The sequence below is a fragment of the Bombina bombina genome, chromosome 1 (genome assembly GCF_027579735.1).
Source record: "Bombina bombina isolate aBomBom1 chromosome 1, aBomBom1.pri, whole genome shotgun sequence".
Lineage (NCBI taxonomy): Eukaryota > Metazoa > Chordata > Amphibia > Anura > Bombinatoridae > Bombina > Bombina bombina.
The window spans coordinates 94,775,750-94,789,292 of record NC_069499.1 but is presented as its reverse complement, the minus strand read 5'-3'; the positions used below and the strand labels follow the sequence as shown (position 1 = coordinate 94,789,292).

Sequence of the window (13,543 nt, the reverse complement as noted above, 5' to 3'; positions counted from 1 at the left end):
TCACTGAGAAAAAAAAGAGCATTTCCCTTAGATAGTTAAACATGATTGGGGAAAGATAGAATTTCAAAACCGTGGCCAGTGCACAAATGGAATAAATATTTTAAACTGGATTCCATATATTTCAGTCCAAAGAGCCACAACCGATATCAGTGCTAGGAAGTCCTCTTTAAAATGTGACATAGCAATTAAGTCTTTATATTGGCACACAATTATATGTTGATTTATATAGGTACAAGTAATGTAAAAAGCAGATACACAGATTACTATATATACACACATGATGTCAGAAAGACCTTGGAATTCTAAATGGCTGGGTATCCAAAGTGCTTCTGATTAGCTGTATAAGCTGTGAAATAAAAGGACATTCTCATCAACCCAAGGGCTGGACAAAATGCACAAAGCGTTTGATCTGCCAAATGGAAAACATACAAGTCTGCCATATTTACACCGTCTGAGGGCACTAAGAGGAAAGGAGGATTGTTTGTTAAAGCTAAAACTAAAAACATCTGTATAAAAAGAGGTTTTTTAACAGAAAACCGAGTATTGTTCAAAGCACCTTGGAACAACATCTGAACGTTTAACCCATTAACTGTCAAAGGTGATCTGCAAAACATTTGGGAATGCACTGCAGGCCCTTTTGACAACAAAAGGGTTAATAATTTTATCTATTAATGTTCTAACCAATAACCATTTTATCCTTAGCCTAAAAGTCTTCAGCCATTGGGTATTGCATAGATCTGATACCAAAGCTGTATTTCCTGGGTTAGCTTATTAAGTGCATGCATTCATTTTGGGTGTCCGATGTAAATGGCTCCTTTCCCTGTAATAAATCATAGAAAAATTCTATCTTGGAAATGAAAACCATGCAGGTGTAGTTTTCCACCTCATCTTCTCCGTGAAATTGTACATCCAAAACAAATGATACAGTTCCACTTTGGCAGTTTTTTCAGACAGTAATTCAAGAAGAGCAGTACCTAGATTTTCAGCAAACACATGCAATGATTATTCCATGGTTAGGTATCCTCTATTAATGCTCTGATTGACAGATTACACTGTGAGTGACATCAGCAAGACTAGGACCTCTGAAGGTTCTCTCTTCACAGCTTAAACTGATGTCTGTTCTGCTTTCCAAATGAAGTCTGTTCAATCTCCCACTGACAGTGCTTTTTATCCAAAAAAACAGAACACATTTCAATACCTCCTTGGACTTGGAGGTTGTGCAGGGATTATACGACTGCGTTGTTGGAGTCCTGCTGTTTACCAGTTTCAGAGGTCATTGCATATTCGACTCTGCTAGTCCCATTTTCTTCCTTACGCAGTGGTTTCCTTGGGGGGAAAGGTGGTAATAAACAGAAAAGGAGAAATAAAGTGACAGAATACTTTTGGAATTCAAAGCAACATCATTAACTATATGATACATAGATTAAAAAAATCTAAATTGTAATGCGATTAAAAAACTATTCACTAAGATGAAAGCTTTCCATAACGAACAATTAAACACAGGCGAATTGCATAATTTTTTTCTGACAAATTTCAAAATTAGTTCATTTTCCTTTTCATTGCATTACGTATCAGCCCATCACAAAATGCATATACGCATATTCTGTGAATTCTTGCACATGCTCAGTAAGAAATGGTGCCTCAGAAAGAATGCCTATAAAAAGATTCTGCACATTTAGATAATGGAAGAGAATGGTAAAGTTATTTAAAATCTGAATCATGAAAGTTTAATTTGGGCTTTAGTGCTCCTTTATTAGGACATTGAAGTACTTTTTTATTTATGCTCTAAAAAATTATGAACTTCATTGTATATCTGCAAATATTTTAAAAAAAAAAAAAAAGTTTAGTTGAGAACATGGTGGCACCAATAGCTTTATTGACACTGAAACTTTAAACTTATTTTTTTAAATAATTAAACAACTAATATTAATATTTTTAAAATGCATCTTAAACTAAGGCTAATCTTTGCTTTCAAAACATCATTCTGTCTAGGATTTATAATACCGTTCCATTTGTAATCTGGCCCAAAATGTTTGATTATGAAACAAAAAAAACTTGTAATACACTCCTCAAATATTTTTTTTTGCATGTATTTGTTCTAAATTAAAGGGACACTAAACCCAAAAAAATATTTCATGATTCAGGTAGAGAATACAATTTTAAATAACATTCAAATTTACTTCTATTATGTAATTTGTTTCATTTTTTAGCTATCCTTTGTTGAAGAAATAACAATGCACATGTGTAAGCCAATCACACGAAGCATCTATGTCCAGCCACCAACTGAGCCTATCTAGATATGTTTTTCATTAAAAAATATTAAGAGAATGAAACAAATTAAATAATAGAAGTAAATTAGAAAGTTGTTTAAAATTGCACTCTCTTTCTAAATCATGAAAGAAAAAAGGTGGGTTTCATGTCCCTTTAACTCAGTAAACTGTAGTGTTTCCATTCCTCTAGAAAGGCTATAGTGTGTTCTGTGGACCAACATTCCTACTTGCAGCAAAGTGATTGGTTGAATTGGGAAGAAGCTAAATTATTTCAGTCCCTAACTGGCCACAGTAAAGAAAGTAAGGTAGACAACATTTGAATATCTTTTCAAGGGACTACAAAACACTACATATTTTTCTCACACAATTACACTATTATTTGTTGTTAAAACATGTATTTTTTTTATACAGCAATGTTGCAATACAGTGAATAATTTCTTATGTATTCACTTTAATGTTCCTTTAATGTCCTTTTTAGAAGAGCAAATTTCTACATGACATTTGCATGATAAATATTCTAAAAACTGTCAGGTTGCTGTACTAATAGCAGTGGTGTATTTAGGCTTTGTGCTGCCCTAGGCACTCAAAATTCAGCTGCCGCCCCCCCCCCCCTCCCCCCTCACCTCACCCCCCATGTTTTATGCCGTTTTTGGCCATAATATTTTTTGGTCAGTATGTAACATTTAAAAATAAAAAATAAAATATGTCTTTAAGTAGTAGGGCTTCCATTCACAGAGGTGGGTGATTTAAACCTAAATACATATGCAGGGACAGAAAATAACTAATGCATATGCAGGGACACACACACTATATATAGATAGATAGATATAGACAAAATGCAATTCTATATATCCCTTCCCTGTGCATAGTGAAGTCAGGGAGTTCTTTATGTAAATTAACTCACTCTTCATTTTACTTTAGTATTTGAAATAAAGTGCATAATGTACCCTCTCTAAAATGCATGACAGTTGCACAGTTTTTTTCTGGCTGTTACAATTTACCATGACAGTTGCACAGTTTTGTCTAGCCATCACACCGTTGTGACTAGAAGTCATATTACACACGCTACTCTCTGGCAGCCACATAGTACTCTCTAGCAGTTACTCGGCATAGTCGTCTTATATCATCCAACAGAGACACAGTGCTCTAATAGCTTCTCAACTAATTTTCTGTAAATCAGACTCTACAGTTACAGCGTTCCCCATTCATCGATCCTCTACATGACCCAGGCGAAATCTCACCTTGTTCTTGCTGAAGTTCTGAACACATCTAGTCTTTGCTGCTGCTTGACATTGAAAGCAGCTCCCACAGGAGACAACTACCATAGAGTGTGCAGAAGCCCACGGGTAGATACGGCATCCCTGAGTACGGTTACACCTCCCGGCTTCAGCCCGATACTAACCGGCTATAGGCCCAGAAAATAAAACTACACGAGGAGGAGGCGGGACCAGGAAACACAACATTGCATGACGTCACAAAAACAAACTACTCATTAGTGTCACAGTATTTTTAAATAAATAATAAAATACCGCCAAAAATCCCTGTAGCACCAGCCCAGCGGCAGCACTGTTTGGGAGGGAATACTGACGCACTTTTCTTCTCCCCCAAATCTGCTGCCCTCCCAAATCTGACGTCCTAGGCACCGGCCTTGCTGGCCTAGGCCATAATACGCCCCTGACTAAAAGTGAAAGGGGATGGAACACAGTTAGTGGTAGCTGGCACTAACAAGCACCTGTTTGCTAATTGGTGTTGCTTTATGGCCCATTTGCTGTATATTTAATATAATTGTAAATTGTTGTACAGATGACTAAGGGCCAGATAACGAGTGGGGCATTTATGGTTTGCACACGAGCGATATCGGTTTTTCACGTTTGTTTACTAGCAAGTTAAATTGCTCTCGTATTACAAGTTGAAAGTAAACATGATCGCTTAGGGGTAATTGAAGGTAACATTCGAGAGGTTAGTGTGTCCTCAGAGCTCTGGTTAACCGTTTTGCGAAACAATAAACTGCCACAAAACACATCAAAAATATATTACATAATACAGTTTCACTCATAATAACACTATCTAATGAAAATTATTCTTAAAAAATATTACACTCAAAAGTTATAAGGGCTAAAATATATAAGATCTTAGGTTTTAGAGAAAAAAAGGCAGGCAAAGGGCTTTAACATAGAGATATATAGATATACATGTCTAAATATGCATGTATATATATATATATATATATACAGTATATATACAGTATGTATTCATGTGTATATATGTATTTACAGACATATATACACATATAAACACATAAATACAAATGTACACAAATATAGACATATGTATATATACATATATATATATACAAGTTTATATTCGTCTGGATAGCGAGACCAAACTTTTACAAGGGTATGTCTTTCCTTAATATTTGAATTTATAAATTTACAGTTACTTTATAGTAATTTAATTTGTTTTGTAGGAGCTGAATAAAGTACTAGAGAGTTCAGCTACTAAACTTAGCCTAATTGCTCTCTTACACTTGGCCTTTGTTTGAACACTGTGTTTATGTTCAGTGATCTAGTAAGGGCTTGTGGTGAGCTGGGCCTCTCAGCCATTGATTCCAGCTTGTTTCATTCTGCAACAACAGCATTCTACCTGACACTGAGAAGACACATGCATGGACAGGAAAGCACTTTGCTAATTGTTACAGTATCCCTACTTAAAGGGACAGGAAACTCCAACATTTTCTTTCATGATTTGGAAAAACCTACCATTTTAAACAACTTTCAAATTTACTTCCATTATTATCCTTTGCTGAAGGAACAGCATTGAACTACTGGCACCAAGATGAACACATCGAGTCAGCCAATCACAAAAGACAAATTAGCAGCATCTCCCACTAGTGTAGGATATGTGCATATTTTTTTTTAACAAGGGATATCAAGAGAACAAAGCTCATTTGAAAATAGAAACAAAACACAAGTGCAACTCTGATTCACAGGGGCTGAATAGTTTATTAAAACAGACAAAAGCATATATATATGCATTTACAAGATGATAAAAGAAACAGGGGTATCTTAGCTGTTTAGCGTGATGTCCGCAGCTCAGGTGATCAAGACCTCTCCACTGCTCACGCACCCGCCAAGCTATGTGAACAATAGAAGCTATAATATACAATGCCTTACAAAAGTATTCACCCCCCAAAGCATTTTTCGTGTTTTGTTGCCTCACAACCTGGATTTAACATGGATTGTTTGTGGATTTGCATCATTTAATTTACAGAACATGCCCACAACTTTGAAGATGTTTTTTTGTTTTATTGTGAAACAACAAAACATAGGACAAAATAACAGAAAAAGTCAATGTGCATAACTAGTCACCCCACGTAAAGTCAATACTTTGTAGAGTCACCTTTTGCGGCAATCACACCTCCAAGTCGCTTTGGATAAGTCTCTATGAGCTTGCCACATCTTACCACTGGGATTTTTGCCCCTCCTTGCAAAACTGCTCCAGCTCCTTCAAGTTGGATGGTTTGCGCTTGTGAACAGCAGTTTGCGCTTGTGAACAGCAATCTTTAAGTCTGACCACAGATTTTCTATTGGATTGAGGTCTGGGCTTTGACTAGGCCATTCCAACACTTTTACATGTTTCCCCTTAAACCACTCAAGTGTTGCTTTAGCAGTGTGTTTGGGGTCATTGTCCTGCTGGAAGGTGAACTTCCATCCTAACCTCAAATCATGCACAGAGTTGTTCAGGTTTTGCTCAAGAATATCCCTGTATTTAGCACCATCCAACTCTGACCAGTTTCCCAGTCCCGGCTGCTGAAAAACATCCCCACAGCATGATGCTGCCACCACCATGTTTCACTGTGGGGATGGTGTTCTTTGGGTGATTTGATGTGTTGGGTTTGCGTAAGACATAGCGTTGTTTGTTTTTTTTGATGGCCGAAAAGTTCAATTTTAGTCTCATCAGACCAGAGCACCTTCCTCCATACATTTTGGGAGTCTCCCACATACCTTTTCGCAAACTCAAAACGTGTTTTTTTGCTGAAAGTAATGTCTTTCTTGTAGCCACTCTGCCATAAAGCCCAACTCTATGAAGCGTACGGCTTATTGTCGTCCTATTTACAGATACTCCAGTCTCTGCTGTGGAACTCTGTAGCTCCTCCAGGTTTATCCTAGGTCTCTATGCTGCCTCTCTGATTAATGCTCTCCTTGCCCGGTCCATGAGTTTTGGTGGGAGGCCGTCTCTTGGCAGGTTTGCTGTTGTGCCATGTTCTCTCCCTTTCCCCTCTACCCATATATCTCCTGGACTCTCTGGATATATTTCTCTTTTCCACCCCAGGCCCTGGTGGTGCTGCCTTAATGGGTCTTACTATCGCATAGTAATTAGATTGTCTCACTACAATTACTTTATCCGTTTTTTAAAACTTTTTCTCCTTTAGCTTCCAGTTTTAGCTGTGATACTGCTACTTGGTGGGGTACTCTGTCCTACATCACTCACCTCACTTTTGTTACTATACCTACGAAAGAACTCCACAGCAATGGACTTGAATAAATAACATTCACCTAGATTACGAGTTATGCGCGCTATAGGGAATTAAATGAAGGCAACAAAAGTTGTGTTATTTCACCCCCTATAGCGCAGCCATTACAAGTTTTCAAACAGCTGCCTTGTGCGTGCGATATGGTTGCATTGAGCTCCATACCGCACACAATTCAAGCGCTGTTTTGACGTGCTCATGCACGCTTTCCCCATAGACATCAATGGGGAGAAGGTGTCAGAAAAAAAATAACACCTGAAGCGCGGAATGAAAAGCTCCGTAACACAGCCCCATTGATGTCTATGGGGGAAAAAAAGATATGTTTAAACCTAACCCCTAATCTGCCGCCCCCAACATTACCGACACCTACTTAATGTTATTAACCCCTAATCTGCCGCTCTCTATATCGCCACCACCTAAATAAAGCTATTAACCCCTAATCTGCCGCTCCCGATATCGCCGCCACTATACTAAAGTTATTAACCCCTATTCTCCTGCACCCCAACATCACCCACACTATAATAAATCTATTAACCCCTATTCTGCCGCTCCCCGACATCGCCGCAACTAAATAAAGCCTCCCACATCACTACCACTAAATAAATCTATTAACCCCTAAACCACCAGCCCCCAACATTGCAACAACCTAAATTAAACTATTAACCCCTAAACCTAACCCTAAACCTAACCGTAACCCTAATGTAACCCTAACCCTAACTTTAACATACTTAAAATAGAGATACATTAAAGTTACAATTATTAACTAACTACCTATTTAAAACTAAATACATACTTACCTGTGAAATAAAACCTAAGATAGCTACAATATAACTAATAGTTATATTGTAGCTAGCTTAGGTTTTATTTTTATTTTACAGGTAAGTTTGTATTTATTTTAACTAGATAGACTAGTTAGTAAATAGTTATTAACTATTTAATAATTACCTAGTTAAAGTAAATACAAATTTACCTGTGAAATAAAACCTAAGCTGCCTTACACTATAATCTAACATTACAAAAATTAAAACCTACCATTGCAATAAATAACAAACGAAATCATCCAAAATAATAAAAATTATTCCTATTCTAATACCCTTGAAAAAAAAAAAAAAAACACTCCAAAATAAAAAAGCCTAATCTATAATAAACTACCAAGGGCCCTTAAAAGGGCCTTTTGTAGGGCATTGCCCTAAAGTTAACAGCTCTTTTGCTACAAAACAAAACCAACACCCCCTAACAGTATACAAACCCCCACCCTCCAAACCCACAAAATAAAAATAAATTAAAATCTAACATACCCATTGACCTGAAAAGGGCATTTGTATGGGCATTGCCCTTAAAAGGGCATTCAGCTCTTTTTCCTGCCCTTAAAAGGGCATTCAGCGCTTTTATGAAATGCCCAACCCCTAATCTAAAAATAAAAACCCACCCCAAAACAAAAAAAAAAAAACAATACATAAAATAACAAACGAATTATCAAAAATAATATAAATTATTCCTATTCTAATACCCATTTAAAAAAAAAAAAAACACCCCAAAATAAAAAACCTAATCTATAATAAATTACCAATAGCCCTTAAAAGGGCCTTTTGTAGGGCAGTGCCCTAAGTTAAACAGCTCTTTAACCTGAAAAAAAATACAAAGTCTCACTAACATTACACACCCCCACCTCCAAACCCCCAAAATAAAAAAACTATCTAAAAAAAAACCTAAGCTAACCATTGCCCTGAAAAGGGCATTTGTATGGGCATTGCCCTTGAAAGGGCATTTAGTTCTTTTACGAAAAGCCCAAACCCTAAACTAAAAAAAAAAAAAACAACCAAAAAAGTTTAAAAAATCCTAACACTAACCCCCGAAATTCCACTTACAGTTGTTGAAGTCCCACTTGAAGGATCTTCATCCCGGCTGCTCCATCTTCATCCAGGCGGCATCTTCTATTTTTATCCCGGCGGCATCGTCTATCTTCATCCCGGTGGCGCAGAGCGGGTCCATCCTGAAGACATCCGGTGCGGAGCATCCTCTTCATACGGTCGCCACCATATACTGAATCTTCAATGCAAGGTACCCGATTCAAAATGGCATCCCTTGCATTCCTATTGGCTGATTTGATTTTGGAAATTCAAATCAGCCAATAGAATGAGAGCTACTGAAAGCCTATTGGCTGTTCAAATCATTCAATAGGATGAGAGCTACTGAAATTCTATTGGCTATTCAAATCAGCCAATGGAAAGAGAGACTCCCTAACTTGTGAATCCACTTTGTTTCACACCTACGCAGATTAAGCAATATTTGTGTACTATTCCTATGTTCTGACACAGCTGTGTAGTTTGAAACCTTTTTCTATTATAGTGATGTGTTCATAGATCCTCTTCTTAAATTTTCTTTTGGTCCTGCCTATGTAAATAAGATTACAGCTGCAGCTAAGTATGTACACAGCAAAGGTAGTATTGAATGTGGACTGGTTTGTGATTTTAAACTCTTGTGACCTGTCCCAATTTTGAACCTTATCTCCTGGTTTTATTAAGGGACGTAGGCAACAATTCATCCATCCACATTTGTACAGACCATTGTTCAGGCTCAACCATCCTGATAAAGTACCATCCAATTTGACTACAGGTTTATGTTGCTTGCACTTAGTTCTCAACTGGGAGGGTGCTAGTACATTTTTAAAATTTTTATTTTTTTTAAATACAACTTCAGGTCTCTCAGCCAATTCTTCACCTAAAAGGGGATCTAGTTTAAGAACTTAACAATGTTTACTTATAGCAGATTTAATTCTATTGGCTCCTACACTAAAGGTAGTAATATATTTAACATCTTCCTGTTTTTAGCTTTACTTTTTGGTTTTAAAAGGGCTTCTCTCGAGATAGAGGCGGTCTTATTCCTCGCTTTTGTGACTAGCTCTTTTTTAAATCCCTTCTGTATGAACTTTTTTTCTAAAATATCAGCCTCTTTGATGAAGTCATTTTCCATGGTGCAGTTTCTGCGATTTCGCTGGAACTGTCCATAGGGAATGTAAGACTTCCAACTGTGCAAATGGCTGATACCCGCATTTAAAAAATCCATTACTGTCGGTGGACTTTCTAAAATTCTTAACTGCCACCGCTTCAGTTTCAGGATTGCAAAAGAGAGTGAAGTCCAAAAAAATCTATCTGATATTTCTCAATTTTGCATGTAAAAGACAGATTGTATATATTAGTATTTATGAACTTAAAGAAATTATCTGCCATTTTAATATCACTCTTCCAAATTAGGATAATATCATTGCTATATCAGCCAAAAACAACATTATTCTCCAAAAATGGATTATTGTTCCAAATGTACCTGTCTTCAGAAACCGCCATATATATATTGGCATAGGATGGGGCCATAATAGTCCCCATCGCTGTGCCCTGAATCTGTTGGAAAAATTAATCATTAAAATTAAAATAGTTGTGGTTCAGGATAAAGGAAATACTATCCATTAAGAACTGGATTTGTGATTGTGGTAAATCACACCTTGCACTATATTCTTGAAAGGCTTTAATCCCTGCCCCATCTGGAATGCTGGTATACAGTGCCGCTACATTGCATTCAATTATAATCTTCTCTACACTTTATTCCTTCAAACAACTGTATAACCTCCCTAGTGTCTTTCAAATATGATTTGATATTTCTAACAATAGGTTGTAAAAAACAATCAATGTAGGCTGACAAGTTCCTAGTAATGGAATTTATTCCAGAGATGAAAGGTCTTCCAGGTGGATTACAGCTATCCTTGTGGAGCTTAGGAAGATAATAGAATATAGGGATCTTAGGGCAAGGAGAATATATATAATTAATTTAATTATATATATATATATATATATATTCTCTTTGCCCTTTGAACTATATGTTTTTTACTAATGGTGCAATATAATTATTGTTCACCAATTTTTGGTCTTTTATTGTGCAAATTATATGGCTGCGAAGATGAACACACCCAAATTCCAATATTAGGATGATGTCATTAAGAGTATTGCCTGTAGTCAATATGTTTAACATAGTATTTTGTGATGCCAAATGAATTGGATGTTAATCACCAATATAATCTATTTGATCTTATCACAGTACGTAATCATATTGGGAATATTTACCCATGTTACTCAGCAATAACTGGGTTCTATAAATACCACACAGAGTGCTTACGTTGAAGGGCTCTCCTTAACTATGATCGCTAAAATATGATACATTCCGTAACATCGCTATGAGGGGTTTCCCCTCGGCACCAATAGCGCTATACATATGAGTGTCATATATATCTGACACACTGTGCATAATCAGAAAAGCTCTCCTCATTTGATGTTACGTCACTGGGTTTGTCCAATAGGCGAGTGGGTGTGTTCTTAAGCGCCATTTTTAAATGACTCGATCGGTAGTTTTAGTTATATTCTGTGAATTTCCTGAAAAAGTCTGCTTAGATAGCTGAAGAAACACATTGGGTCAGAGGTGTTTGTGTTATTGTATATTTGGCATTATATTATAGCTTCTATTGTTCACATAGCTTGGCGGGTGCGTGAGCAGTGTAGAGGTCTGGATCACCTGAGCTGCGGACAACACGCTAAACAGCTAAGATATGCCTTTTTTTATCATTTTGTGAGTGCATCTGTTTTAATAAACTATTAATAAACTATTCAGCCTATTCAGCTCTTGATTCAAGCAGTATTATCCAGCTCACTACCAGGAGAAGACTGTGGATTGTAATACCCTGAACTTACTACATTTCTGGACTATCTATACTGGATATCATATGTGACACGGTGACTATAAATCACGATTGACTGTTCAGAAGCCACACTTTGCAATTTAAACATATTGCTCTCCATTCTCTTTAAAAGTACCAAGTTTAGTATTAAATGTTTATTTTTTATTGAATAGAAACATATTTGGGGTTTGTAACAGCACATCAGCAGATTTGATACTTTTTATCTGATTTGACTTTGGCCTTGCTATTTCAGTGCTGATTAATTTGTGTGTATTTTTTAAAAAAAGAAGTGAATTTAAAATGACATGCTCTATCGGAATCATGGAAGTTTAATTTTGACTTTTCTATCTCTTTAAATTAGTTTCTAACATGTTTAAACAAAATCACCTGTAATAAGATCAGGATATGTTTGTATCCTTTGTTGAAAAGCAAATATACGTAGCTTCAAGAGTGTGAACATGTCTTGAGCACTATATGTATAGCAATATTGTTACAAATATTGTTGCAAATGTAGTGCTATCCATTAAAAGTATAGGAAGTTAGAATACCAGATTGTGCGGTAAAGCAAAAGATAATGAACCTGCCATTGATTGTGCTCCACTTGTAATCTAGGCCAAAGTCAGCTCTGGATCTGCAATGAACTACTGGGAGCTAGCTGAACACATCTGGTGAGCCAGTAATAAGAGGCATATGTGGGTAGCCACCAATCACCATTAAAGGGACAGTCTACACCAAAAAATGTATTGTTTTAGAAGATAGATAATCCCTTTATTACCCATTCCCTAGTTTTGCATAACCAACACAGTTATAATAATACATGTTTTACCTCTGTGATTATCTTGTATCTAAGACTCTGTAAACTGCCCCCTTATTTCAGTTCTTTTGACAGACATCCATTTTAGCCAATCAAAGCTGGCTCACTGGAGCTCCATGTACCTGAGCACAGTGTTATCTATATGACACACATGAACTAACACCCTCTAGTGGTGAAAAACTGTAAAAATACCCTGAGAGAAGAGGCGGCCTTCAAAGGCTTAGAAATTTGCATATGAACCTCCTAGGTTTAGCTTTCGACTAAGAAAACCAAAAAACAAAGCAAAATTGGTGATAAAAGTAAATTGGAAAATTGTTTAAAATTACATTCTCTATCTGAATCATGAAAGTTTATTTTGGACTAGACTGTCCCTTTAATATTATTTTTTAACACAGGATACCAAGGGAACAAATACTAAGTTAATGAAGTAACTTGAACAGTCTTTAAATGTCAAGCTCTATCTGAATCTTGGAATCATGTGTGATATGGAATATGAAGCTGTATTTAGTAATTTAATAAAAAGAACTACACAAGAATGTGACATTATCAAATCAATCTAGGGAGCAATTTAAATTTTAATCCAAGGTACTTGCCCTAATAATAGAAGTGACTCCGATATAAAAGTTGATCTAAATGCCGGTTTATATTATGGGCCAGATTATGAATGGAGGTCAAAATTGTGCTTTTGTGAATGCGATATTTGCGCTCCATTAGTCATACCAACACACGCAATTGTGCGCTGGTATTTGAAGTAGCCATCAATGCAAACGATACCTTGCGTTTTCATTGCATGGAAGCTTTACGCTTCCATAGGCTCCAATGGGAGACTCGGTCTCATGTCACAGTCACGACATGAGAACTAGTGCAGCGAAGGGGGTAAGTCGTGCAGTGATGGGCAGCAAATTTAATGGATCATGATACCCAAATGTTGAAATACTTGAAACTGATGCAGCGTAGCTGTAAAAAGCTGACTAGAAAATATCACCTCTATGTAAAAAAGAAAGATATTTTACCTCAAAATGCCCTAAGTATTCCCACCCCATTGTAAAGGACTTTAAGCAGCAAATCAGTATGCCTGTCCTGGGACCTGCAAGGGAGCGAGCTTCATGCACACTCATGTTATTTCCCTATTCAGTTTAAGGAAGTTTAATATGAAATCTCATGAGAGTTACATGAAATCTCATGAGATCACAGTAAAACAGTTC

At 36.6% G+C, this 13,543-nt stretch overlaps 1 protein-coding gene across 1 annotated transcript in view; it reads right to left on the bottom strand.

Moving 5' to 3' along the window:
* Positions 1-730: 730 nt before the first annotated feature.
* PRIMA1 (proline rich membrane anchor 1) overlaps positions 731-13,543 on the bottom strand; it is a 162,214-nt gene continuing 149,401 nt past the window's right edge. Inside the window, exon 5 of the mRNA XM_053710015.1 lies at positions 731-1,326. Coding sequence (XP_053565990.1) covers positions 1,227-1,326 — 100 coding nt within the window. The 3' untranslated portion in view covers positions 731-1,226. The remainder of the gene's footprint in view (positions 1,327-13,543) is intronic.